Source organism: Pipistrellus kuhlii, unplaced genomic scaffold (assembly GCF_014108245.1).
Source record: "Pipistrellus kuhlii isolate mPipKuh1 unplaced genomic scaffold, mPipKuh1.p scaffold_m20_p_3, whole genome shotgun sequence".
NCBI classification, from domain to species: Eukaryota; Metazoa; Chordata; class Mammalia; order Chiroptera; family Vespertilionidae; genus Pipistrellus; species Pipistrellus kuhlii.
The window spans coordinates 162422765-162447984 of NW_023425529.1; the positions used below are offsets into that span (position 1 = coordinate 162422765).

Consider the following 25220-nt stretch of genomic DNA (forward strand, 5'->3'; position numbering starts at 1 on the left):
AAAGGTGGAAACAACCCAAATGTCAAGTGACAAATGGAAAAACAAAATCTGGTAAATCCATACAAGAAACAAAGTGCTAAGAAATGCCACAACAAAGAATCTCAGAAGCATGCTAAGTGAAAGAATACAGATGCAAATTTTAAAAATCCAACCCCATTTTTAATATTCCATTTATGAGAAATGTCTAGAAAAAGCCGATGTGTACAAAGTAGGTCAGTGGATGCGGGAGGCTGGAGACGGGAGGGAGGTAACTGCAATGGGCTCTTCTTGAGTGTTCTCAAGAAGAATATAGTAATAACACACTCTGTAAATTTACTAAAAATTGCTCAATTTTACACTTTAAAATTTTTCTACAGCCCTGGCCAGGTGGTGCACTCAGTTGGAGCGCTATCCAGTGTACCAGAGGGTTGTGGGTTTGATTCACAGTCAGGGCATGTGTGTGTGGGTTTGGGGGCAAAGTACCAATTGATATCTCTCTCTCTCTCTCTCTCTCTCTCTCTCTCTCTCTCTCTCTCTCTCTCTCATCAATATTCTCAGGTGAGGATTAAAAAGACTTTTTTTAAATTCCTAAGCATGAAGAGGACTCTGCTCCTCTCCTCCTTACAGCTCACCCTCAGAAGAGGAGCCAAAATAATTCCTGCATTTTGGGCCTGGACCAGCCTCCTGGGAACCTATGCCCCAGTGGGATGGCAGCTTCCCCTGAGCACCCATGACATCCCAGGTTCTGTTCTGAGCCCCAACAGGTAGCAAACAGAGTTGACCCTTGGACAACATGGGTTTTAAAATTCACGGACAAGTGGAGCCCAACAGTTCGTTGTTCGAGACTCAACTGTATTTAGCCCTCACAAGGTGGGGAAACTGAGGCACCGGCCAGTCTCTCTAGTGTAGGTTTAGAGGCAAAGAAATAGAGTGTGGCTTTGAATCCCACTATGTCCAGGTCCTAATCCCCAGGGCCTGTGAATATGTTACCTCACAGGGCAAATGGGACTTTGTAGACGGGGTTTAGTTAAGGATCTTCAGTTTGAAGTCAGCCTGGACTATCCAGTGAGCCCAATGGAGCTCAGGGCAGAAGAGGGGTCGGAGCCAGAGAAGGACACAACAACAGAGGCTGTGTTGAAGCAGGGCCTTCAGACAGGCCGGATGAGCCAGAAGATGTGGTCTGCCCTGGGCTCCAGATGGCACCTGCCCAGCCGAAACAGACTGTAGTGATTTTGGTGTTTATTCTCCCGGCCCATCACACAGCAACTCACTAGGAGCGAGGATCAGGGGCATCTGTCAGACAGATGCTCTCCTGACAAAGTGGAGCGTGGATCTCCAGACCTGGGCTGACCCAGGGACTGGCTGCTGCTGTGCTAAGGACATTAGAAGGGAGAGAAGGGAGAAAGGTGACAGCCATGCCCATCCCCGCCCCCACCCCCAGGAGGGAGCTGCGGGACCAAGGCGGAGAGAACAGGCTACACTCACCTCTTCTCACTTAGACCCATACCTTGATGACGATACAACTTTCATTTGCATTTAACTGATTTCATCATTTTTAAAAATTTGTCCAGAGACTGGGTGAAGTTGACTTAGAAAACCATTTCTTTGTAATGAAAACAAAATCTTCAGAGGGAGATCTCAAATAATTAAATTGTTCTGAGTGTTTCAGAGAAGTAGCCATCTAAAAACAAGAACTATCCTTCCATCTTTCAAGGAAAACAGATGCCTGAGACTTCCATCGAGTGAAGGTCCACAGCTTAACAAATGCTCATTCACACCCCCATCTAAGCATGTTCTCCAGCGGAGTTTTTTGCCTCGATGCCCTTCCTGTGACTTGTCCGCATTAGTGAGGCTCTGTCTGATGTCAACAGACCCCACAGGAGTGTGATGCACTGGGTTAACTTCCAGTTCCACAGCCCACTCCTCCTGTGAGTGCCAGCTCTCTTAGTTCCCACATATTCAACCTGTGACTAAGAGCCTAAAACATCATGAAGATTAATGACATAGTCTACAGGAAATCCTCTGACACTCAGGAGGAAAGACACTCCAGAAAGTAAGTAGGTCAGTGTAAGTATGTGTGTGTGCGTGTGTGTGCATGTATGCATAAATTGTGTGTATGTATGTGCATGGGTGTGTGCAAGGGTGCAGATGTGTGTGGGTGTGCCTGTGCACATGGAGGTATGTGTGGGGATGCATGTGCACACACATGCGTGTGCCTATGAGTGTGTGTGTGTGTGTGTGTGTACAAAAAGATTCAAAGACACACAAATGAAGGGTATGTCAGTGACTTAAACGGGGGATGGGCGCTGACCTGGAAGGTCTTGGGGCCATTTATTGTGGAGGCTTGGTCTACAGGCACCATAGCCTATAAACTATGCCTAATCCTTCCCCCACAGTTGGCATATGTATCCCAGGAAGACATTATTTTTCACAGTAAGCTGATTTATAATTAGACTTATGTGTAAATTTTTAGAATTTCTCCATGTTCTTTTTTTACTCCTTTATGATCTGAACTTCGTTTGCTTTCAAAAGAATGTTTCCTTTCATTTTAATTAAAACAAAAAAATATTTTTTTTTCTTTTTAAGAATGACAGTCTATTGAGGATTTTGGACCCACCAGAATGACTAGAAATAAAAGAGACATAATAACAAGTGTTGGTGAGGATGTGGAGAAATTCGAACCTGCATTCACTGCTTTAGAGAAATGTAAAATGGTGTGGCCACTTTGGAAAATCATGGCAGTTCCTCAAAATGGTAAATGCAGAGTAACCACATGGCCCAACAACCCCACTCCTGGGTATATACCCGGAGAGATGAAACCACATGTCCACACAAAACCTCATACATGCAAGTAAACAGCATAACTCACAGCAGCCAAGAGTGGAAACAACCCAAATGTCCATCAACAGATGAATGGATAAACAAAATGTGGTCCAACCAAACACTAGGCTATCATCAGCCACAGAAAGAAACGAACCCCTGACGCATGCTGCAAAGTGAATGAGCCTGGAAAAAGTGAGACCCACAGGCCACATAGTGTAGGATTCCGTTTACATGAAAACCCAGAATAGGCAAATCTGTCTGTAGACAGAAAGTGGTAGTGGCTGCCAGGGGCTGGGTAGCAGGGTGTTGGCAGGAAATGGAGACAGTTAAAGGGAACGGGTTTCTTTTTAGGGAGATGAAAATGTTCTAAAATTGATTGTGGTGATGGCTGCACAACTCTAAATATACTGAAAACCACAGAGTTGTACACTTTAAATGGGTAAATTATGTAGTATGTGAATTATATCTCGATAAAGCTATTTTAAAAATATAAAGATGTCACAAAGCAAAAAACAGAATTAACATTGTAGTGTATTCCTCCTAGAGTTATTTTTTCTCTAAAGATATATGTACATAGAACAGAAATAGAGGTAGACAGAGGCACATATTTTTAAAATAAAAGTGGGATTGCTTGGCTGGTGGCTCAGTGATTGAGCATCAGTCCAAGAACCAGGAGGTCAGGGTTCAATTCCCAGTCAAGGCACATGCCTGGCTTGATTTGGGGGAGGTTCAGGAGACAGCTGATGTTTCTCTCTCTTCCTCTCTCTGAAATAAATAAAAAATATACTAAAATAAAATCAAAGTGGGATTATATTATATATTCTGATATGTAGTCACCTTTTTCCTTTCACATCATGCCACAGACAGCTTTCCAAATAAGAACATAAAATGCTTGCCCAGCAGGTGTGGCTCAGCCTATAAACAAGGAGGTCACAGTTTGGTCAGGGCACATATGCAGATTGCAGGCTCAATTCCCAGTGTGTGGCATGCAGGAGGCAGCCAATCAATGATTCTCTCTCATCATTGATGTTTCTATCTCTCTCCTTTCCTCTCTGAAATCTATCATCTATCATCTATCTATCTATCTATCTATCTATCTATCAAATGTAAGCAGCCACACAGTACTTGAGGTCTGAGGACACCTGCTCAATTAACCATTCCAACACTGATGGACAGCTGGGTCCTCCCCAACTTTTATCATTAGGAGCAGCACAGAATGAGACTCTAGGGTAGGAGGTCTTTGCACAGCTGTCCAATTGTTTCCTTAAGATAAATTCCGCTCGGCAGGAGAGTATTCACTGTTTTAATGCATAATGTTATATAACCCTCCAGAAGGGGGAACCGATTTACCCCTAACGCCCATCAACCCAGAGTCTTCCCAGTATCTACAAACTTTGCTGAAGTAACGGCAAAACAAACGAACAAACAAAACAAGAAACCACAACACTGCTCTCATTTGAAAAGTTTAAATTACTGTTGAGGTTGAATATCTTTCATGTGCCTATGAGCATTTTGGCCCATCTCCTATTAAATGCCCATCTTTCATATCATTTCCATGCTCAGAATATTAATCCACCGAGAACTTGTAAACTTACGCTGCACATTAAAAGACAAATAACTAAGGCACAACAAATAAGAAATGTATTTTTAAACTAGAAACACCACAGCTTTGCTAACACTAGCCGCCATCCATGGGCAAGTCCGGGCATGCGATCCTGCCATTTCTGACACATGAACCACCAGAAGAGCAAGGGGGTCCCTGGGCAAGGAGCGGACACTGCCCGCAGGAGCCCTGTGTGGCATCTCTCGGGACATCCCAGCCCTCCCAGCTTCAAGGACCCTCATGGGGTATAAGGGGGGTGGGCCGCACAGCCGGCCTTCCCTTCCTCTTGCCCTGAGGACAGAGGACAGAAGTGGGATGAAGGCCCCCCAAACCTCAGGTGCCAACAACTTCAACCACCACAGTGGTCACCTGGACAACCCACCCCTCCTGCCTAGTGAACGAGAAAGTCGGTTCATGGGCAGCAGGGTGGGAAGCTCATGCCCAAAGAAAAAGGAGACGGCCGATGACTGGGAGCAGGGTGAGTTCTCACACCCCCACCCTCTCCATGTGCCTGGCAAGACAATACATTCTTTCTGGTGGACTCAAAGGGGCCACACAGCCTTGGGCTTCCCCTTCCCATTAGAGGCTTAACCTGGGGTACCCCTCCCCACAGGCCCGGCTTTGTCCAAGGTCAGCCCAGTCGGAGGCGTGATTGATGTCCCTGTGCTGTCGGCTCCCACTTACAGCCTTAGGGCTCCAGAGCCCTCTTTCCAAATAAAGAGAAAAGCGCAGCCCAAAGGACTTGGCTTGCCATAAATACCACGGTCTGACAGAGGGAAATGAAAGCGTGCAGCGGCATCCACCTCCGAGGCCCGCCCCAGTGACAAGCTCCTGCCCCCAGTAATCACAGAGAGGAGGGCAAATGAGGTTTCACAGAACCAAGCAGACTCTCCTGAGGAAAGGAGAGGAAAACCTGCAGAAAACCAGGTTGGTCTTTAAGGAACGCTCGGGCCAGGGGAACCCTGCATTCCTCTCCCTCCTCCCACAGCCCAGATGTGCGGCCAGAGGTGGAGACGGGGCTGCACTAGGGGCCCGACAGAGAAAACTCCTCCGTGAGTCATTTCCCAGCATCTGTGGGGCTGGCATGCCTCATCCCACACCAAGGCTGCTCGCCACTGCTCAAGAGAAAACAGCCGGGAGCCTGGTTTTCCCCGGCTTCGTGTTATTTCGCAAATGCCTGCATCTCTTTCCCAACCTCTGGGGTCAGGGGCAGCGGAGGGCGGGGTGAGGAGCCGCTCCAGGGTCTGGGCAGATGGAGAAAGGCTGCGTGCTGAAGAACAGGGAGCCCGCGCTGCGTCCCTTTGGGAGAGGGCTGTTCTTAAGATGGTCTTTGTGCCTCGAAGCCCGAGCTATGGAGACACCACAGAGAAGGCCGCCGTCGAGGGCTGAGCGTCCAGAAGCAGTGGGTCGGTGGCCCCCAGGGGGAACCCAGGGCTCGCTTCCTTCCCGGCCCAGCGTGAACTGAAGCCAAGAAAGCAAGGCCGGGTTTCCCCAAAAGGGCACCAGCCTATCTCTGAACAGCTCCGTGCTCAGCTAATAAATGTGCATATGGTTAAATCATTAGCTAACAGCTGGATTAAGATGCCATGGAACCAGAGGTCCGGGCATGGGCAGGAAGTCACGCAGCCCGCACCCCACATGGATGGTTGGGTGCAATATCTGCAGCAGGCAGTGCTGCGCCTGGCATGGGACGTTCCAGAAAGGGGCCTCCTGTGATCCTGCAGGCGCTCCGAGGCAGGAGGAGAGCCATTTTGGTTTCTGCTCAGCCCACCTCTCATTTCCTGTAGATGGAGACTAACAAACCCCTGTGCACACGGACCCTCGGCATCTTTCATTGCAAACGATTGTGTGTGCGCGTGCGTGCGTGCGTGCATGTGTGTGTGTGTGTGTGTGTGTGTGTGTGTGTGTGTGTGTTTTTCCCTGAGGTTTCCAAAAAGATATTGCATCTTACTGAAAGGCAGGATGCTCAGTCCCATACTGAACTCTAATCCTCACCCCTACGTCACCGCCTGCACTCCTCACAGCAGCCTCCCCGCGGGGAGGCAGCTCCCGGAGAGAAAGCCACTCTGTCACTTTCCGGGACAGGGCGGAGACATGCACCGAGTGCTGCACAGCGACTTGCAGATTTTAAGTGGGGACTGGAATTAACACCCCCCACCCCCGCCCCAGGGAAGGAGGGAATCTGAGGTCAGAGCAGTTTTTGTCCAAAAGCTGGGGCAGAAGTGTCCCGGCTGGACTCACCCACGGGTTCTGTCACCTGGGCCCATCACAGCCTGCGCTGCAGGGACGCAGCCCGAGCACCGGGGCTGCGGACACTTTCCGTGAAGCGCTGAAGGGCCCATGGTGGCCGCTGCCGGGTCACAGGGACACCCAGAACAGCTGGCAGCCGGGCCTTGCAGGCCGGGCCAGAGGAACAGGAAGTCCACATTGGGCCGGTACAGGGACGGGGCTGGGAAACACTCACAGGAAGTTGTTCCTGCTCTTCCTGAGGGCCAGGGGCCAAGCTGGACATCTGTGTGTCAGAGCCAGAGTCCACTGGCCAGGACCAACCCCTCAGTGGGCGATTGGCAGCGTGTATTTTTTCCTGGCCTGACCCAGCTCCAAGGGACCCGAGCAAGTTATCTCACCTCTCCAAGACTCAGTTTCCCCTTCTGCGAGACTCCTATCCATAGGAGTATGGAGGGCCGAATGGATGCTGTGCACGGCTCAACCACTGCCCACAGCTCCCAAAGTGCCAAGTCCTGTCGTCCACAAAGCTTCTCTCCTCCCGCTCCCCGTGTCTCCCAGGCGGAAAGCACATGTTTTTAACAAGTTTCAATCAGACCATCTCTACTGAGGCCTGACTGCGCTTTTTACAGCGACTGAGACAACAGCTTTTAGAAGCCTGAGTCACAGGCTGGCCAGTTGTGACAGTGGAACTGTTTCAAACTAAAAAAATAAATAAATAAATAAATAAATAAATAAATAAATAAATAAATAAATAAAAAGAGGAGAAAAGTATCCGAAAGGAGCCCAGAGGAGAGAGCGGTGGGCATCCTGTGGGGGAAGCTTTTAGGGTCTCCTGCAAAAGGTTCTAACTTGCGCAGGGTAACTCCAGCATCCGGCCAGCCCAGAAACTGCCCAGCCCACAGCTCAGAAAGGAGAAAGGAAGGGAGGTACCCTAATGCTCCACTCAGGGAGGGCAGACAGGGCAGGAGGGGTGTGAGGTCAGACCTGGCTCCTTCCCCATGCAAACCCACCCAGCTGTGAGCACACCCAGAGTCTCCCCTACAGGGGCCGTCACACCTGGCACACGCTGCCAATAAGCCCCGACCCGGCCTGGGCCTGGGCCTTGGTGTGCAGGAGGCGCTCAGTGTGCAAAGAAAGCAAACCAGCGCTCGCCAGCAGCTGAGCTTTCCTGTGAAGCTCAGAGAATCCTCACATTCGGACACGAGTCGGCACCCTGTGACTTAGGAGAAACAGAAGGAGACATTGAAGCTGGATGTCAGGAAGAGGATGCTCAGGACGCTGCAGGCTCACCCTGGACTCAGAGGGTCCCTGGTGCCGTTATAAACGCCAGGGACCCACCACCCATCCCACAGAGATCCTGGAACTCCCAAGGCCCACTCCGCCAATGTCAATGTGAGGAGTCCCCAAGGCCATGACAACCGAGACTACTGGGACCTTGATATTGATGGTCATCGCCCGCCTCTCGAGTTGAGGAGAAAGTCCTTGCTTAGAAACTGCACATCTAAACCGCTCCTAAACGTGGAACTAACACAGATGGCTCCTTGACCATGGAATCGCCCCAGATGCAAATATCTCGGAAGGCTGGGAGAAAAACAGGAGAGAGAGGATGGCATGGTGGTAGAGAGATGTTCGCACCGACCTCACCCGCCTCTGCCCTTGCTCCTGCACTGAAGCATGGCACCCAGCCTGGGACCCTGTGGTCCGGTGTGAGACACTGTACCCAGGTCAGAGCCATGCAACCAGCCCGCTGCCAGGAACCACCACAGAGGATAAAAATAAATGCTGTGACAGGAAGCACACAAGGTCTTCAGAAAATGTGATTTACATAAAGCTTTCCAGGAAAATTCTTTTCACAAGACTCACTCATAAAAACAGCATCTCAAAGGTTATGCTGACCAAAAATCAGGCCTTTCCAGGAAAACCCATTGAGGATGTGATTATCACTAACAACATCCTGGTGCACTGGATCCCTGATCCTCTCAGTCATGCAAAGACACTTCAAAGGATGTGTCTCCCTGCTGGAGCACCCCAGGATTGTGGGGGACATGGTTTCCTACCTGAAGTACCCCAGAATCATGGAGGGATGGGTCTCACCATCTGGTGTACCCCAGGATTGTGGGGGGATGGGTCCATCTGTTCTAACTGGTGTGGAATATCTGGGCCAGAGGTCTACATTTATATCAGAAAGAATTTTTAAAGCTTTAACTTGAGCCCAGCCAGTGTTGCTCAGTGGGTAGAGCACTGTCCCATGCACCTAGAGGTTGCTGGTTCCATTCCTGGTCAGGGCTGCAGGCTCGATCCCCAGTAGGAGGTAGGCAGGACGCAGCCGTTTGATGTATCTCTCCCTGTAACTTTCCTCTCTCTCTAAAATCAATAAAGACATTTAAAAAAAAATTTTTTTTATATTTTATTGATTTTTTACAGAGAGGAAGGGAAAGGGAGAGTTAGAAACATTGATGAGAGAGAAACATTGATCAGCTGCCTCCTGCACACCCCGCACTGGGGACGTGCCCGCAACCAAGGTACACGTCCCTGTCCGAAATTGACAGTCTGCAGGCAGATGCTTCATCCATTGAGCAAAACCAGTCAGGGCAATAAAAACATTTTTTTAAAAAGCTTTACCTTGAGAAATTAGGTAGAAAAGTAAGTGTCAGCAGAGAAAATGTTATCTATGTACTCTCTTAATTTCAAAGTCAGTGTTTTTTAATTAACAACAGGGTTTTTAAAAAAATAAAAAATAAAAAAATAACAGAAAATGAAGTCTGTCTCCCAAACCACATTCCTCCTATCCTTTCGAATTCTAGCCTCAAATAGCTTCTCCCCTCCTAAAAAGTGTGGGGCTGCTGAGGTCTTCTGGGTTTAGTCATATCTACCACAAACAATGCTATTTCCTATGTGATTTGCATTTTCCAGTCCGAGCAGGACAGCCTCAAGTCACTGACCCACACGCTCCTTCTCAATTAGAAGTGCATACCACCCACTGTGAACAGTCTCTCTCTGGGTAAGTTCTCAGCCAGCATGACAAGATTAGAGAGTCTATAATTATGGCCCTGTCAATAAATGAGGCAATGAGTTATCTCCTCCTCACTTTGCTTTAGAAAGCCATCATTTTACTAATTTCTAATTTAAAAAAAAAAAAAAAAAAGAACAAAACTACCCACCGTAATCTGACTACTCTGAGAAAATAACCACAATGATTTTTATGTTCATACTAGAGGCCAGGTGCATGAAATTCATGCACTGGGGGTACCAGGTGTGTCCCTCAGCCTGGCCTGCACCTTCTTGCATCCGGGACTCCTCAGGGGATGTCTGACTGCAGCATGTCTGACTGGCCTGCGGGGGTTGGGCCTAAACTGGCAGTCAGACATCCCCTGAGGGATGTAGCAGTGCGCCAAGTGGCAGGCGGCCGGGAAGGAGCCAGAAGCAGGGCAGGGTGCTGCACCGCTCATGCTCATCCCAGTCTCGGCAGTGCTGCCGCAGAGTCACGAGAGGCTCCCACTGCCACAGCTGCACTCACCAGCTGTGAGCCCGGCTTCTGGCTGAACAACTGAATACCAGGGGCAGCTCCTGCCTTGAGTGTCTCCCCCGTGGTGGTCAGTGTGCATCATAGTGACTGGTCGACCAGTCGACCTGTCATAACGGCCACTTAGGCTTTTATATATATAGATATTCAAGACCATTTTTGGAGCAATCCCAATTTTTTAAACAAAAAGGCATCTTACTATGAACACAGCCTTATTATCTGCCTTCATCACTTAGCAGAGATAACCAAGCTCCCAGAAGGAGCAGTGAGGGGAGAAAAGAGAAGGGCAGCAAGTGCCATGCCTTGGTGTCTCGGGCCAAGACCATGTGGTACCCCTTCCCTTCCAGATGGCAACCCAAATGGAAACAGGTGGGAGAAAGCAAGAGGGCAGGGGCTTCGGGGCTGGACTTGGGGCAGAGGTCCAGGGTGGGCTGTGGGGTGGAGGCTCAGCCCAGCCTCAATCAGAACTGCCACTGGGGGAGGTGAGGGTCGGATCGGAAACCTTGAGACAGCACTTCACTGAGCCAGGAGCTGGGGTTTGTTTGTTTTGTTTTTCGATATATTTTGTGGGGATTTCCTGGGGGAAAGTAGGCAATATCTTCCTCACAGGAATCACTTACGAGGAGAAAAGGAAATGAAAACATTGATACTTTATGGAATATTCTTGCAAATGACTGTTTAACCCAGTACTTAAGAGCTCTTATTTTTAACTCTTTTGTTCGTATAATATCAACATACTCTTTTCACTGGATAAAAGGGTGATTTCCTCCAAGATATAACCTCCCCTGCCCTGTTTTTGAAGCAGAAGGTGGCCCCATCCAGTGCAGTCCTTGGATGCTCTTGCAACACACTGGGCAGCCCAGCCGTGCCAACAGAGCTGTTTAGTTTAAACAAACAATACACAAATAACGTTACCATTTAAATGATTAAAAAATAGTTCCCTCTCAACATCAGGAAGATATTTTTCCTAGTAGGACAGAACCCCAAATCACTTTCCTGGAAAAGGCATGAGGCCAGGGAGAAAGGGCTTGTTCTCCCAAATGTGTCAAAGCCAGTGAGTTCTAACAAATAAATCTGCAACAGATGCTCTCTCTCAACCTCCAGTCCCCCATGTCAAAAATAAAGGGAAAGGCCTTAACTGGTTTGGCTCAGTGAGTAGAGCATCAGCCTGCAGACTGAAGGGTCCCAGGTTCGATTCCGGTCAAGGGCAGGTGCCTGCATGGTGGGCTTGATTCTCAGTGGGGGACGTGCAGGAGGCAGCTAATCAATGATTCTCTCTCATCATTGATGTTTCTATGTATTTCCCTTTCCCTTCCTCTCTGAAATAAATAAAGATATACACTGAGTGGACAGATTATTATGATTTCTGAATGCATAATAATCTGGCCACTCAGTGTATATCCTATATAATAAAAGGCTAATACGCAAATTGTCCCCTTAACCAGGAGTTCGACCAGCAGGCAGGCCAGCCAACCACACATGTCCCCTCCCCTGGCCAGGCTGGCCGGACCCCATCCATGCACAAATTCATGCACCAGGCCTCTAATATATATATATATATATATATATACATACACACACACACACACACACACACACACACACACACTGAGTAGCCAGATTATTATGCATTCAGAGATCATAATAATCTGACCACTCAGTGCATTTTTTAAATAAATAAATAAATAAATAAATAAAGGGAAAACAAGTGTTTGCAGCACTTTCTTCAGATGCCCGCTCAGAAATAGGTGGTGATGCTATAGACCAGTCATGATTGCTGGAGAACACTCGGCACAACATGGTTGGGCCTGGTCTGATCCCTGGAGGCAACCTGGCAACCTTCTGCTGGTGAAAAGGAGGCAAAGTAGAGATGTGCTTTTCCTCTTCTCACACTCCATCTGCGCTTAATGCTGAGTCAGAAGACAGACAATCCTGAGCAGCCTCTGAGCTCAAGGCTACCCTTCCTCCCCCCCCCCCCCCCCCCCCCGCCCCCCGAGGCTGCTGGGAGGCTCCTGCTGAAATACTACATCCCACACCTGGACAGAGTGCAAGGCCCTGCCTGCTCTGACCAGCGATCTGCCAGGAAGCCAAGCCCTGAGGCTCTTTGGAGTTCAGAAAGCAGAGATGTGGGCTTTCTGTTTTCTGCAGTGGCTTTGCCAAAAGGATGATCAGATCTCAAAGGTGATGCTGAGCCTGAGGGAGGCATGCTGGGGAGCTGCAAGAAGTGGGTGCAGCCACCTCCTTGAAGGCAACAACTGAACTGTGGGGTGTGGTGGCTGTCAGCGGCTTGCATAGGTGGCCTAGTCCAGACAGCATTGCCCAACCTTGGCTCTCAGGTTTGTCCACTTCATTCCACTCCATCAGCCACCACTGGGTCTGCCTCTGAACTCTGCTCCTCTAATGAAGGCCACTCAAGAATGTAAGTGAGTCCTCCTGCAATCTTCACCTACAGCCTTCCCACCAGCTCTCCCCTCTCACCTTTGGAGTTCCTGTGAGGCATGTTTAGACATCATTCTCTCTCTATGTCTCCTCTAAACCTATCTTATACTTTCCATGTCTTTGTGACTCTGGGGTGCATTTCAAATTTACCTCCAAGTTTACCAATTTTCCTTTCAGCTATGTCTAATCAGCTATTTAATTCATCCACTGAGTTTTTCATTGAAATTCTTGTGTTCTTTGTTTCTGAAAATTCTATTTTGTTCTTTTTCAAATTGGTTCAGTCATTCTTTATTGTTTCTTTTCCTGATCATGTTTTGAATGTTGTCTTTACTTCAAACTCATTGTTGTTTCTCTTAGCAATGAACAGGAATCTTTATTTCCTTGTTCTTTGTGTATTTTCTCCTCTGAGCTCATGTTCTGTGGAACATTATATAGGAGAATTCTTTGGGACTTGGCTTGAAACAAATGATTGGATTAGCTTTTGACTGGTATGTTGCTGTCTCACTGGATCTTGCAAACTACTGATCTAAGATTACATTAATCAATATGCATGGATTGAGATTTTTCTACCAGGAATGTGGTGGGGATTCAGGCTGCAAACTCACAAGAGACAGTTTTTGGTTTCAACTATTCAGGACCACGTGGCACCAGCAATTTTCCTTGCTAACTACTTCTTTTTTTAAAAAATCTTTATTCTTGAGAGTATTACCGATGTCCCCCTTTTTTTTGCACCACATTTGCCACATCCTCCTGGTTCCTGCCACACCCTAAGCCTTCACTACCTTACTGTCTATGTCCATAGGTAATGTATATCCTATATATAATAATAAAAGCCTAATATGCAAATTATTCGACGAGGAGTTCAACCGCTCACTATGACGTGTGCTGACCACTAGGGGGGCAGTGCAGAACATGGCAGGCATCAGTGACGTGGCCCTGGCAGCAGGTGGCAGTGGAGAGCTACAGGCCCCTATGGCCCCAATGAGAGGGGGGTCACAGCGGGATGGTGGAGCGGGTGAACAGGTGGCACCGGGCCAAGGCTGTTGTGAGCGGGGCCCGATCGCCCTGCAGAAGGTGACCTGCAGTGCCAGCAGGAGGTGGGGCTGTAACCGGTTCCCAGGTGCTGAGGGAACCAGGCGGGGGGCCAGGCCCCAATCAATGGCCCTGCAGGCGGGATGATGGAGCAGGTGAGGGAGCAGCACCAGGCCACAGCAGGGTGCCAGATGGGGCTGCAAGGCTGAGGGCACAAGCTGGGGCTGCAAGGCTGAGGGCATGAGCAGAGGCCCGATATCCACAGGTCCCCGCAAGGAATCCCACCTGTGCACGAATTTGTGCACCAGGCCTCTAATATGAATATAAATTCTTTGGTTACTCTCTTCCTGGTCACTCCTCCCGCCTTCCCTCAGATTCATCAATCTGTTCCACGTTTCCATGCCTCAGGATCTATTTTATTCATCAGTTTATTTTGTTCATTAGATTCTTGTTCATTTATTTTGATTTTTAGATTCAATTGTTGATAAGTATGTATTTACTGCCATTTTATTGTTCATATCTTTTTGTTTGTTTGTTCCCTCCTCCTCCTCCTCTTCTTTCTCCTCCTCCTCCTCCTCCTTTTTCCTAGCTGCTTTTCTCTTCCTGCTTTTAAGATTCTTTCTTTGTCTTTAACTTTTGGCATTTTATGATGTGTCTTGGTGTGGGCCTTTTTGGGTTCCTCTTGTTTGGGATTTGTAAGTCCATTTCTTTCACCAGATAGGGGAAGTTTTCTGTCATTATTTCTTCAAATAGGTTTTTAATATCTTTCTTCTCCTCCTGGCATCCCATAATGCAAATTCTGGCCCACTTGAAATTGCCCCAGAGACTCCTAACAGTATATTCATATTTTTGGATTCTTTTTCTTTTTGCTCTTCTGATTGGGTGTTTTTTGCTTGCTCATATTCCAAATTGTTGATTTGATTCTCAAAATGGCTCTACTCTACTGTTGAATGCCATTAAGTTATTCTTTATTTCAGTTAGTATATGCTTAATTTCTGACTGGTCCTTTGTCATGTCTTTGAAATTCCCATTAGGATCCTTGAAAGTCTCTCTAAGTCCCTTGAAACTCTCATTAAGATCCTTGAGCAAACTTATAACCATTGTTTTGAACTCTGTATCTAGTTTTGTTGTTTCCATTTCATTTAATTTAATTCTTTTTCTGGAGATTTCTTCTGGTCTTTCATTCATGACATGTTTCTTTGTCTCCCCATTTTGGCTACTTCCCTGGGTTTATTTCTATGTATTAGGTAGAGCTGATATGTCTCCTGGAGTTGGTAGAGTATCCTTCTATAGTAGGTGTCCTATAGGGCCCAGTGGCTTAACCTCTGCAGTCACCTGAGCTGGGCACTCTAGGTGCACCCCTGTGTGGGCTGTGTGCACAGTCTTATTTAGTTGAGCCTTGATTGCTGTTGGCATCACTGGGAGGAATTGATCTCCAGGCCAATTGGCTGTGAAGACCAGATGTGACTACAGTGGGAGAGCAGCTGTGTTTCAATGGGGCTTCAGTTAAGCTGTCTACCAGGTGCACTGGCCCTGGGCCTCCTGGGAGGTGCAAAGTCAGTCACTGCCTGGGGCCACCTGGCAGGACCTGGAGGGCAATCTGCAGACTGCTGCTACTTGTGGTGGGCTTGGACATGCCCAGGCAAGGCCAACCTATTTTATGCCTCTTATTGATAGGTATGAGGCACGCTGATGCCAACTGCTACTTATTTGAGAGATTTCAGGAAACTCTGAAGCCTGATCCAGGACAGGCCATTCATATGAAAAAGATGCTGCAAAATGCTTAGGTGGGGCTTTAAATTGGATGGGGTGGGGTCTCAGGGAATCACCAGGGCAGGGCAAACAGTGTGAGCCACACTGATGGAAACTCAGATATGGCTGATAGCCAGCTCTGCAACAGGGGAGGTCTCAGCATAGAAACAATGACTCCTGCAAGCTTCCCTGTCTGGGAGAAAGCCACCCCAATTGGGTGGGGTATCTTGGCTGCAGAGGCCCCGTATGGGAGTGGGACCAGCCCATTCAGCACTCCACCCCTCCTACCAGTTTCTGTGTGCTTTATTTTTTACTTCTTTAATTGTAGCACTTCTACTTAGTCAGCTTTCAGGCGATTCTGAATGACGGCTGTTCTGTATTTTAGTTGTAATTTTGATGTGGTTGTGGGAGGCTGCAAGTACTGGTGTTTACCTAAGCCACCATCTTATTGTAGTTCTCAGCCCCTTGCTAATTTCTTTTATAAAGTGGGCTCATTTGTCTTTTTTCTTATTCTGTAGAGTAGAGTTTTGGGGCTACTAGTTTGCAAGCTTGCAAAGTCTATCAATGGGAATAGGTTTTTTGCTTCAATACTAAGTGGCCACATATATTAATATTTTTTAAACTATGTAATTATTTTGTGTAGGTTTATCTCTTTCTTTGCTGTCAGTTTTAACTTTCTGCTAATAGTACCTCTCTCCTTACCTGGTATATTAGATAAACATTCAATAAATATTCATTAAGCTAATGAATAAATTAATAAACAAAGATAACTTAGTTTTAACTATCTATAAGAAAAGTGTGAATAGTCTGTGGAGGGATTAGAAGCTCTGCTGAGTTCGGGGTATTATCTCATGCACTCACTATAGTTAGCTAGCTTCTTATGGCAGCATTTTAGGGGCTCACACACGATTCTGGCTGTATTACAGCTGGTTTCCCAGAAAGGTAAATCATTGTCATTATTTAACTCTCATCCTCCCTTTTCAGCTCCATAAAAACATTTTCTAGTGCCACCAGAACCAGAAACCATGATTTCTACTTCTAAATTTGTCTGAAATATTTTGAAGACAATGGTCCCCATTTCTCAACCTCCCCTAAAAGAGAGGTTCCCAAGTCTATTCCCTTCCCAGAGACCCTCATTCAGCAGGCCTATGGAGAGAAGAGCTTTACAGAGACTGAGAGTAATCCTCCAAGTCTATGATCCACAGGCCTCTACCATTGGCTAAACATGGAAAGGATTTTTCTCACAGTAGGCAAATGCAAATAACCCTTGAAGATTCAGTAACATCACCACCCCCAGTGTCATCTTTTCATCAACCCAAAGCCAGACTTTACCCCTGACAAATTCCACAGACTTTTCATTTTCCTTCAGGAAAGTATTCCAGAGAATCTGGTGTGTGCATTAAACTAGCACAACTGTAATAGCTGGGAGCCTTGCCAGTGTTGATGGCAACGGTGCAGATGGAGAAGGAAATGTCTCCATGTTTCGGGGGCAGGAGATCCTTAGCAGTTTTCAAAAAATTAAATTCACTAAGTCACTGGAATGTGTTGTTTGTTCCCACTTAGAAGCAGCAATATGCAAGGATATAATTCATCTGCCAAAAATGTTCTCAAACTCAGAATAGCTGTTTGGATGGACCCACACAACCCATAAACCCATAATTCGAAACCCGAAGGTGGAGTCACTGGCTGCACAGGGATTCTTCTTCACTTCGTATAAACAACACACTGAGGGCCCCACTGCCGGCTCTGGTGTGCTTCCCCCACACAGCAAACCATTCCCCTCTCCCCCCACCTGCTAACACATATGTTCTGCCGTCTCACTGTTCACATTTCTGGTTTCTCACTTCCCACCCCCTGTAACTGCTGTGACTTTTAGTTGCCATCACTTCCTATCCCCTGGGTGTGGTCCGGGGCCAGCAGCAGAAGCTCCTGGAAGTTGTTAGATATGCAAATCACAGCCCCACCCCAGACATCCTGGGGCAGACATCTGTTTTTAATAAACCTTCCAAGTGATTCTTAGGCAAGCTAACGTTGAGAAACAAGAATGTTTTTAATTCTACAGCAAACATCTCAGTCTTAAGAACTGTTTGATGTTGCTCTTTCTGACCTGAACCCTGTCTTCCTCCAATTCTATCAATAAATGTTTTCTAGGTCTCCTACCTCAGTGAATAGTTACTTCCATGATCACCTTGGGCATGCCTCTCTAAATAAATTTAAAGGGAGGTGGTTAAAAAAAAAAGTGCTTTCCAAATATTTACCCACTCAAAATCCTTGATTTGTACTCTTCTGGTGCAATATACACTTTCCAGTCCATCTCTTATAAGAAATTGTCTCGGAGGCAAACAAGCAGTCACGTGTGTGTGCTTTGTTCCCAGTGCTGTCCAGCCCTGGGCACCGTGAGCATCTGGGCAATATCAGTTTGCCACTGAGGATAATGCTCTGGCTATAACTGCCCCGTAAGCCAGAGCCCAAGTGAACATTTCCCAATTCTCACTCAAACTAAGCAACACAGACGACGGCAAGATGCCATATGTGTTCAGGATCGTTTCCATACAGAATAAAACAGCAAGAGCAGACATTACCAGAGGGATTTCTCCACGATTTTGGTCCTGAAAACCTCCTCTTGGTCCAGGTTCACGGTGCAATAGCAGTCTCGCATCTTGTTTGGCCCCGGGTAAGTGGGAAGGTTTTTGGCTTCACCTGAAAAGCAAGTGTAAATATGTCGTCAACATAGCATATAATTATTTGGTCCCCTTGCCAATCACAGACACGTTTCCAAATAATGGATTTATTTCATAGCAAGGCACCTGCTTTCACTTTTCTACATTAGGTCTTCATAAGGTCATGGTTTTCATGCTACCACAAGTCCAAATATTGATGAACACACCATCTGTGGTGCTAAAAATGCAACATTGCATTCACAGTAACCTCTAAAACAAATTGATTAAAGTAGGAATCCATCAACCTAGGAATTAAGGATTTTTGTTTTGTTTGACTCGCATTAGTCTCTTTAATTTTTTTAATGTTTAAATTATGGTAACATATATATATATATATATATATATATATATATATTAAAATTAATCATCTTAAACATCTTTAAGTGTACACTTCAGTAGAGTTAAGTATATTCACATTGTTGTGCAACCAATCTCTAGAACTTTTTCTGCAAAACAAAACTATGTACCCACTAAACAACTCCCCATTTCCTCCTCCTCCCACCTCCTGTAAACACCCTTCTACTTTCTGTTTTTCTGAATCTGACTGTTCTAGAAACCTCATGGCAGTGGAATCATACAGTATCTGTCCTTCTCTCTCTGACTTTTTTTACTTACTGCCCTCAAAGTCCAGCCATGCTACAGCTTTTCAAGGCTAAATAATATTCCATTGTGTTTGCACCACAATTCACTTAACCATTCAACCCCCAGGTTCCTTTTTTTTTTTTTTTTAATATATTTTATTGATTTTTTACAGCGAGGAAGAGAGAAGGATAGAGAGTTAGAAATGTCAATGAGAGAGAATCATCGATCAGCTGCCTCTTGCACACACCCTACTGGGATGTGCCCGCAACCAAGATACATGCCCTTTGACCGGAATCAAACCCCGGACCTTTCAGTCCGCAGGCTGATGCTCTATCCACTGAGCAAAACCGGCTTCGGCCCCAGGTTCCTTTTTATTTTGAATTTAATTTGAAAATATCCGTCAAAGTTGGGGCAATAATTAAGGAGAAAGACTCTTTATTGATGAGGGTAAACTATAAACGACAGCTGTTTAAAATACAGAGTGATTAATCAGTTAGGGAAAAAAATCAAGAAAGAGAGAGCTGCTCTAGGTTGAGTGTCTCCTCCCACAAGCCCCTTCCTTCGCACACAAGCACGTTTGAGAAAAGGGAGGAACCTTCAAGGTAGCCAGCTTGCCCGGCCCGCTTTGCAGAAAATGTCCACAATGTCACAACCCCCTATTTGACCCTGGGTCTATCTAGAGATCGTTATCAAAACCACAATGGCGAGCATCCTCTGCTAGAAGCTCAGATTAAGCATGAGGGCTTGTCCAAGCAGCGCTGTTTACTTGTGAACGGAGAGCGAGCAGGAATGAATGAGAGGTAGCTCTCAAACGGGACAGCTGATGCCCAGGTGAAGACCCCTGCGTGGAAGAAATGCCTCAAATATGCTTTCACCTTTTCCAGGGTCTTCCTTGTCACCAATCATTTCAGCTCTAGAGATGCCCGGCTCTGGGAGTGCGCAGGCACCACACTCAGCACTAGGAAGAGGACAGGTGCGTGAGCACATAGCACCATGCCAACAACAGTTCAGGTAGATGCTGATGATTTATTTCTGTGCCGAGAAATCTTATTTCTGATACACAAAGGTGTTTTTTAGGATTTCCAAAAGTTCCGGTGGTAATCTATGCCTGTGGACATTTCCGGCAGGAGACCTACCTTCTTCTCTGGGCCTCAGCTTTCCCAACGCTAAAAGGAAGAGCTCTCCAAGGCCCCTCTAGCTTTGAGACTTTTCTAATCCAATTGGTTCCAGAAAGTTTTCTTTCACATCAAGGAAACACCAATGGCAATCCGTTGGTAAAGAAAAAAAATAAATAACAAATAACTGTCTTTTTATAGCCACTATTATCCTTAAAACACCTTCACATCACAAGGCTTCCTTCCAGAACGTGCCATTTTTACATGAGCTGAGCAAATGAAAACATGGCCAATCTGGGAAGAGGCATTTGAATCCGAGCCAAGCTTCGAGTCAGTTGTTAAATGTCAAAAGACAGATTCTCTGAAGGCTTCTGGCAGATGTGAAAGGTCATATGCGCACATGCATATGCATGCGGAGTGAGTGATGAACCCACCATCAGAAAAGGGTAGGACGTGACTCCATGGGCATCTGTAGATAGGGAGGCGGAGAGAGAGGTACAAGGAGCAGCAGACACAGGTTCCTAGTGACTGTTCCTTCCGCTGAGCGGACCTGAATAGGCAGCCATAGCACACACACCAAGCTCACCATGGGGCCTGTCAGTCTTCTATTTCTGTTTCTGGAACTGATCATTTTTGCAGTGTTCACAAATCTTTAACCTCAAACCAGCCTGAGTTTATTTCCTACTATCACCTTTATGATGTGAATTGGGGCTTACCATATTTTCCTTTGAAAATTATTTATGGCCCTGCCAGTGTGGTTCAGTGGTTGAGCTTCAACCTATGACCCTGGAGGTCACAGTTTGATTCTCTGTCAGGGCACATACCTGGGTTGCAGGCTCAATCCCCAGTAGGGGGCGAGCAGGAGGCAGCGATCAATGATTCTCTCTCATCATTGATATTTCTCTCTCTCTCCCTCTCTCTCTCAAGGTGGTGACTGGCAGGATAAAAGAAAGAAGAGCCTTCTCTGAACAACATATACTTAAAAACGTGGAAATGCCAAATTATATTATTCTGATATGAATGCAGTCTCATCCACATTCCTCCCACCCTACAGGCTCCCAATCTGGACTGTTATAGAAACATCCTTGTTGCTATGACAATGGCAACACTAGAGAGCCAGCTAGTGGACTTGTGCCAACATTAACAAACCACTCAGACCAGGAGGGATGGGAGCAGCAGCCAGCACCCGCCCTGGGCCATGGAATCTGCCCAGGATCCTTACAGTTGGGAACCCTTAAAGCCCCACAGCAGAGCAAGGATGGATGTCCCAGCTCTTAGGGCTTACTTCACCTCAACCATACTTACAACAGATTTGTTTCTTCCATGCTGATTATTTATGCCAAAGGCTAGAGGTTGCATCACTTCCTAACTACACGTTACGGGTCTTTTTTTCCTCTCTCTGAGAAAAAGCATTTTTCCCTCTAGGACACATGTGTCAAACACAAGGCCCTCGGGCCAAATCCGTCCCGCCAGGCCTTGCAATGTGGCCCGCACCGCGCTGTCATCACTGATATGAATGCACTCCGCTGCGTTTCCATCACAATGACAGTTTATGAGTGTTCAGTAAACCATTCGGCCCGCGATTTAGGCTGGATTTTAGATTTTGGCCCCTTCTCTGATTGAGTTCGACACCCCTACTCTAGGATGTAGAGACATTTACATAAGAATATAAAGCTGGTCCTGTTACACAGGAAATGCTAAACTGTTTAATGAATGGATGAATAAATGACTACAAAAGAAAAGTTAACTCTGGCTTCATTCTAAGAAGCAAATAAGTAATCATTTTCGTATGATTCTTCCTATGAACCACATCTCCAAAATTTAGTGTTCACCGACCAGAACTGTTCATGGGTAGATTTGCTAACGACAGCAAATTTGGTGTGTGATGTCATCTCTGAACACCTAATCTCCTAGCAGAAGTAAAAGGCAGCACTTAAAACACGGTAACATAAACAGTGCCGAAACAGCAATCTCTGATTCCTAATTACAGGAATCAGGCAATGGGTAAGGAAAACACAGGTTAGGCTCTGAAGGCGGTCATCATCCCTGACCGATGATAATTCCTGTGTAAGCTCTCAATGAACAGCCAGAAAGACCCAAGCCTGCAGGCAGCTGGGGAGAGGGGAGAGCCATGGGTGAATAAATGCCTGTGCCTCACTGGAGGGGCTGGGGGAGGTCTCGGTGCCACACCCGGGTTCAGCTCTAATAAAGATCCCCCTTGCCTGTCTGCAGGGCTGGCTTCCCCGGAGGGCACTCAGGAACATGGCCCTCTATGCCCAGAGAGGGGATGTCAGACACCAGGCACTCCGGGAGGTAGTAGCGAGAGCTCAAACCCATGTCAGCGCTAAGGGTGGTCTGATCTTGTTTGCTGCCCTCCAGCACTAGCACGGAGGCCACAGTGCTCTCACCACACTCACAGAAGAGAAGGATGGAGGCAGGGATGAAGGAGGCATTGGGAGGGAAGAGCGAGGGTCTAGGGCACATGTGTCAAACACAAGGCCCGCGGGCCAAATCCGTCCCGCCAGGCCTTGCAATGTGGCCCGCACCGCGCTGTCATCACTGCACTCCGCTGCGTTTCCATCACAATGACAGTTTATGACTGTTCAGTAAACCATTCGGCCCGTGATTTAGGCTGGATTTTAGATTTTGGCCCCTTCTCTGATTGAGTTCGACACCCCTAGTCTAGGGCTTTAACTGACAAAGCACCATTCTTCCAGCTGTGAGCCGGGGGCCAACACCAACACAACCGTCTGGGAGCAGACTTCCCAGATGTGCTTGAATCCACCAGACGTCCACACAACTCTGGCACTTTCAGCTCGATTACAGATCAACCTCGTTAAATACTACTTATAGCTGAAACCGGTTTGGCTCAGTGGATAGAACGTCGGTCTGCGGACTGAAAAGTCCCACTTTCGATTCCGGTCAAGGGCATGTACCTTGCTTGCGGGCACATCCCCAGTAGGGGGTATGCAAGAAGCGGCTGATCGGTGATTCTCTCTCATCGATGTTTCTAACTCTATCCCTCTCCCTCTCTGTAAAAAAAATCAATAAAATATATTTAAAAAATAAAATAAAATAAATACTGCATATGGGTCTGTGAGCCAAGGGCACTAGTCCCATAACAGCAACCCCCTCCCAACCCAGAGGCCTGCATGTTGGAAGCAGACGAGAGGAAGAATGGCCGTTCCTAATGCTCCCCATCTTCAGGCAGGCCTTCCTGATTTAGAACGCAAATGGCTCTACAGATTCTGGTAGCCAACGCAGCTTCTTATAACAAAATAAAAGCTCATTTCCCCAAAGAGATCAGTTTCATGATTAAAAATTCTATTTCCTTGAATATATTTTTGGCTGCCTTGCTATTTTAGCACTTGATATTAAATAGAACAAAACCCCATAAAATCAGAGGAGATTGGATTTTAAATCAAATTATAAACAGCCTCCTCGACTGCATACTGATTTAGAGGTCTGGAAAACTCCATGCCGAGCTGCCCGGATGCCCACAGAGCATCATCCAACGGCCATTACAGCATCCATCTGCTCTCTGGAGGAGACCCTACATGAACAGTGACTTACATCTGTTTCGGATTTCCTCCAATTTCCAAAATGGGTAGGCAGTACACTACGATATGAAAGGCAAGTATACTATAAGGCTGTTAAACTTGAAATTAAAAGTTTAAAATATGGTAAAAGGAAGGAAAATTACATCTATCCATCCTCAAAGTGGGTGACTCAGTGACTGAGTGCCGAGCTTCCTAGTAGCTACGGTACAAGTGGGAATACGGTGGAGCACATCATTCCCATAATGTATTTTAAAACAAAACACACCAGTTCTCCAGGAGAAAGCATCTTTCTACAGCAAGTCCATGGCTGGCATTAAGTGATAGACTGCGCATATAAAAGATGCAGCAATGTGCTCCACATACTTCTTCTGTCCATCAGGAGACGTGGGCGCACAATATGAATTGCAAATCCTGTGAAGAGTTCTCAGCAGAGGAGATGGGTGATAACCGAGGAGGGGCTGCTTTGGGCTGCCCCATCTGATCCAAGGCAAGATCTCCACACTCTGGACAAATTCCGGCCGGCATTTCCACTCCCAACACCTCTCCCAGCCATGCCTGACCTTGTCTGCCCTGCGCCTCAGCTCCTCAGAGTGCTGGTCTGTATGCCAAGATGCAACCGTCCCTAGAAGTTCCCATCTCCTCCCACAGTGGCATCTGGGGTCACCTTGAGTAATGGGAACCTTGAGTAATAAGAACTTCCTGACTGGATGCACAGCCCAGGGGCAGCCTGCAAGTGGGGGAGGAGGTACTTCAGGGCAAAAATCTGCGGCAAGTCTGCAATTACAGACTGCAGGGCTGGCACCCTCCCATCTGGCTCCCCAGGACCCTAGACCCCCCTCACTCTTACAGCCTTGGAACTGTGCTCCCCTCCCTGAATACCCCTGAAGTGTCTCCTGCTCCTTCTCCCTCCTCTTCCCTCCTCCACTCTTCCTGCTCCACTCTAGGCTGTCCTGTTGTCATTAATGCAAGTCCACGGCTGGGACAGTCATTAAGATTTGGTGGGGCACTTTCAATGTCTCTCTGCTTTCACAGGATGATCAGAATTGCTATGACAGGAGTGGGCGTGGGGGAAGGAGACCTCAGAGTGCATTTTAGGCTTCCAGACAAGAAATAAAAGCCCAGGATACTAAGAATGGCAGATGAGAAATCGTCCACTTCTCCATTTTCAGATTAATTTTATAGACAAGAGCACGTCTCCAGAATTAGATTTTCAGTTTTGAACTGAATTCAATCTATTCAGCACCTAAAAACACACAAAGCATTAGCTAACTTTGCTCTTTCACTTAAAATCTGGTATTTTCCCAATAGGGAAAAAGAAAGCATGCTCTATTCTCCTGTGGTTTTCCAAATATGCTAGATATGAAAATAGTGTTCTTGACATTAACTCAATCCTGAAATGAAAACTGTAAAATTATGTCAAGAAAAGAAATAAAGAAACCACTAGTTTCCTTTTAATTTTAAAATGTTGTATTGTATGGGTATTTTTTACTCCTTGGAAACGAAAATTTTATGTCTCCGTTTACAAAATAATTTTTCTCATCTAATGCTCTATTTTCTATCTAGTGGCTATTAAGACCAGAAAACAGCAAGCAGACCATCAACAATTTAGACACTTATTGCTAAGGTGGAGATATTATGGAAACTTCTGGAAGGTGACGACCGAGGGAAACTACAGGCTCTCCCCCAGGCAAGTCCGGGGCCTTCACCAGAGCAAGACTCAGGGCAGGGAGGCCACCTCCGCATCGATCCCTGTGCAGCTGGACAGTGAACAAGAGGTGCCAATGACACAGCCCACGCAGAACAGAAAGCATGGGCTATGGGATGCCGCCAGTGCTATAGGGAACTGCAGACTGGGAATGCATT

The 25220-nt window shown here is 46.8% G+C and overlaps 1 protein-coding gene across 1 annotated transcript in view; it reads right to left on the reverse strand.

Annotated features, from left to right (window-relative positions):
* Positions 1-25220, reverse strand: part of RASA3 (RAS p21 protein activator 3) — a 118739-nt gene that overhangs the window by 61505 nt on the left and 32014 nt on the right. Inside the window, exon 2 of the mRNA XM_036456430.2 lies at positions 17963-18080. Within this exon, the coding sequence (XP_036312323.1) occupies positions 17963-18080 (118 nt within the window). The remainder of the gene's footprint in view (positions 1-17962; positions 18081-25220) is intronic.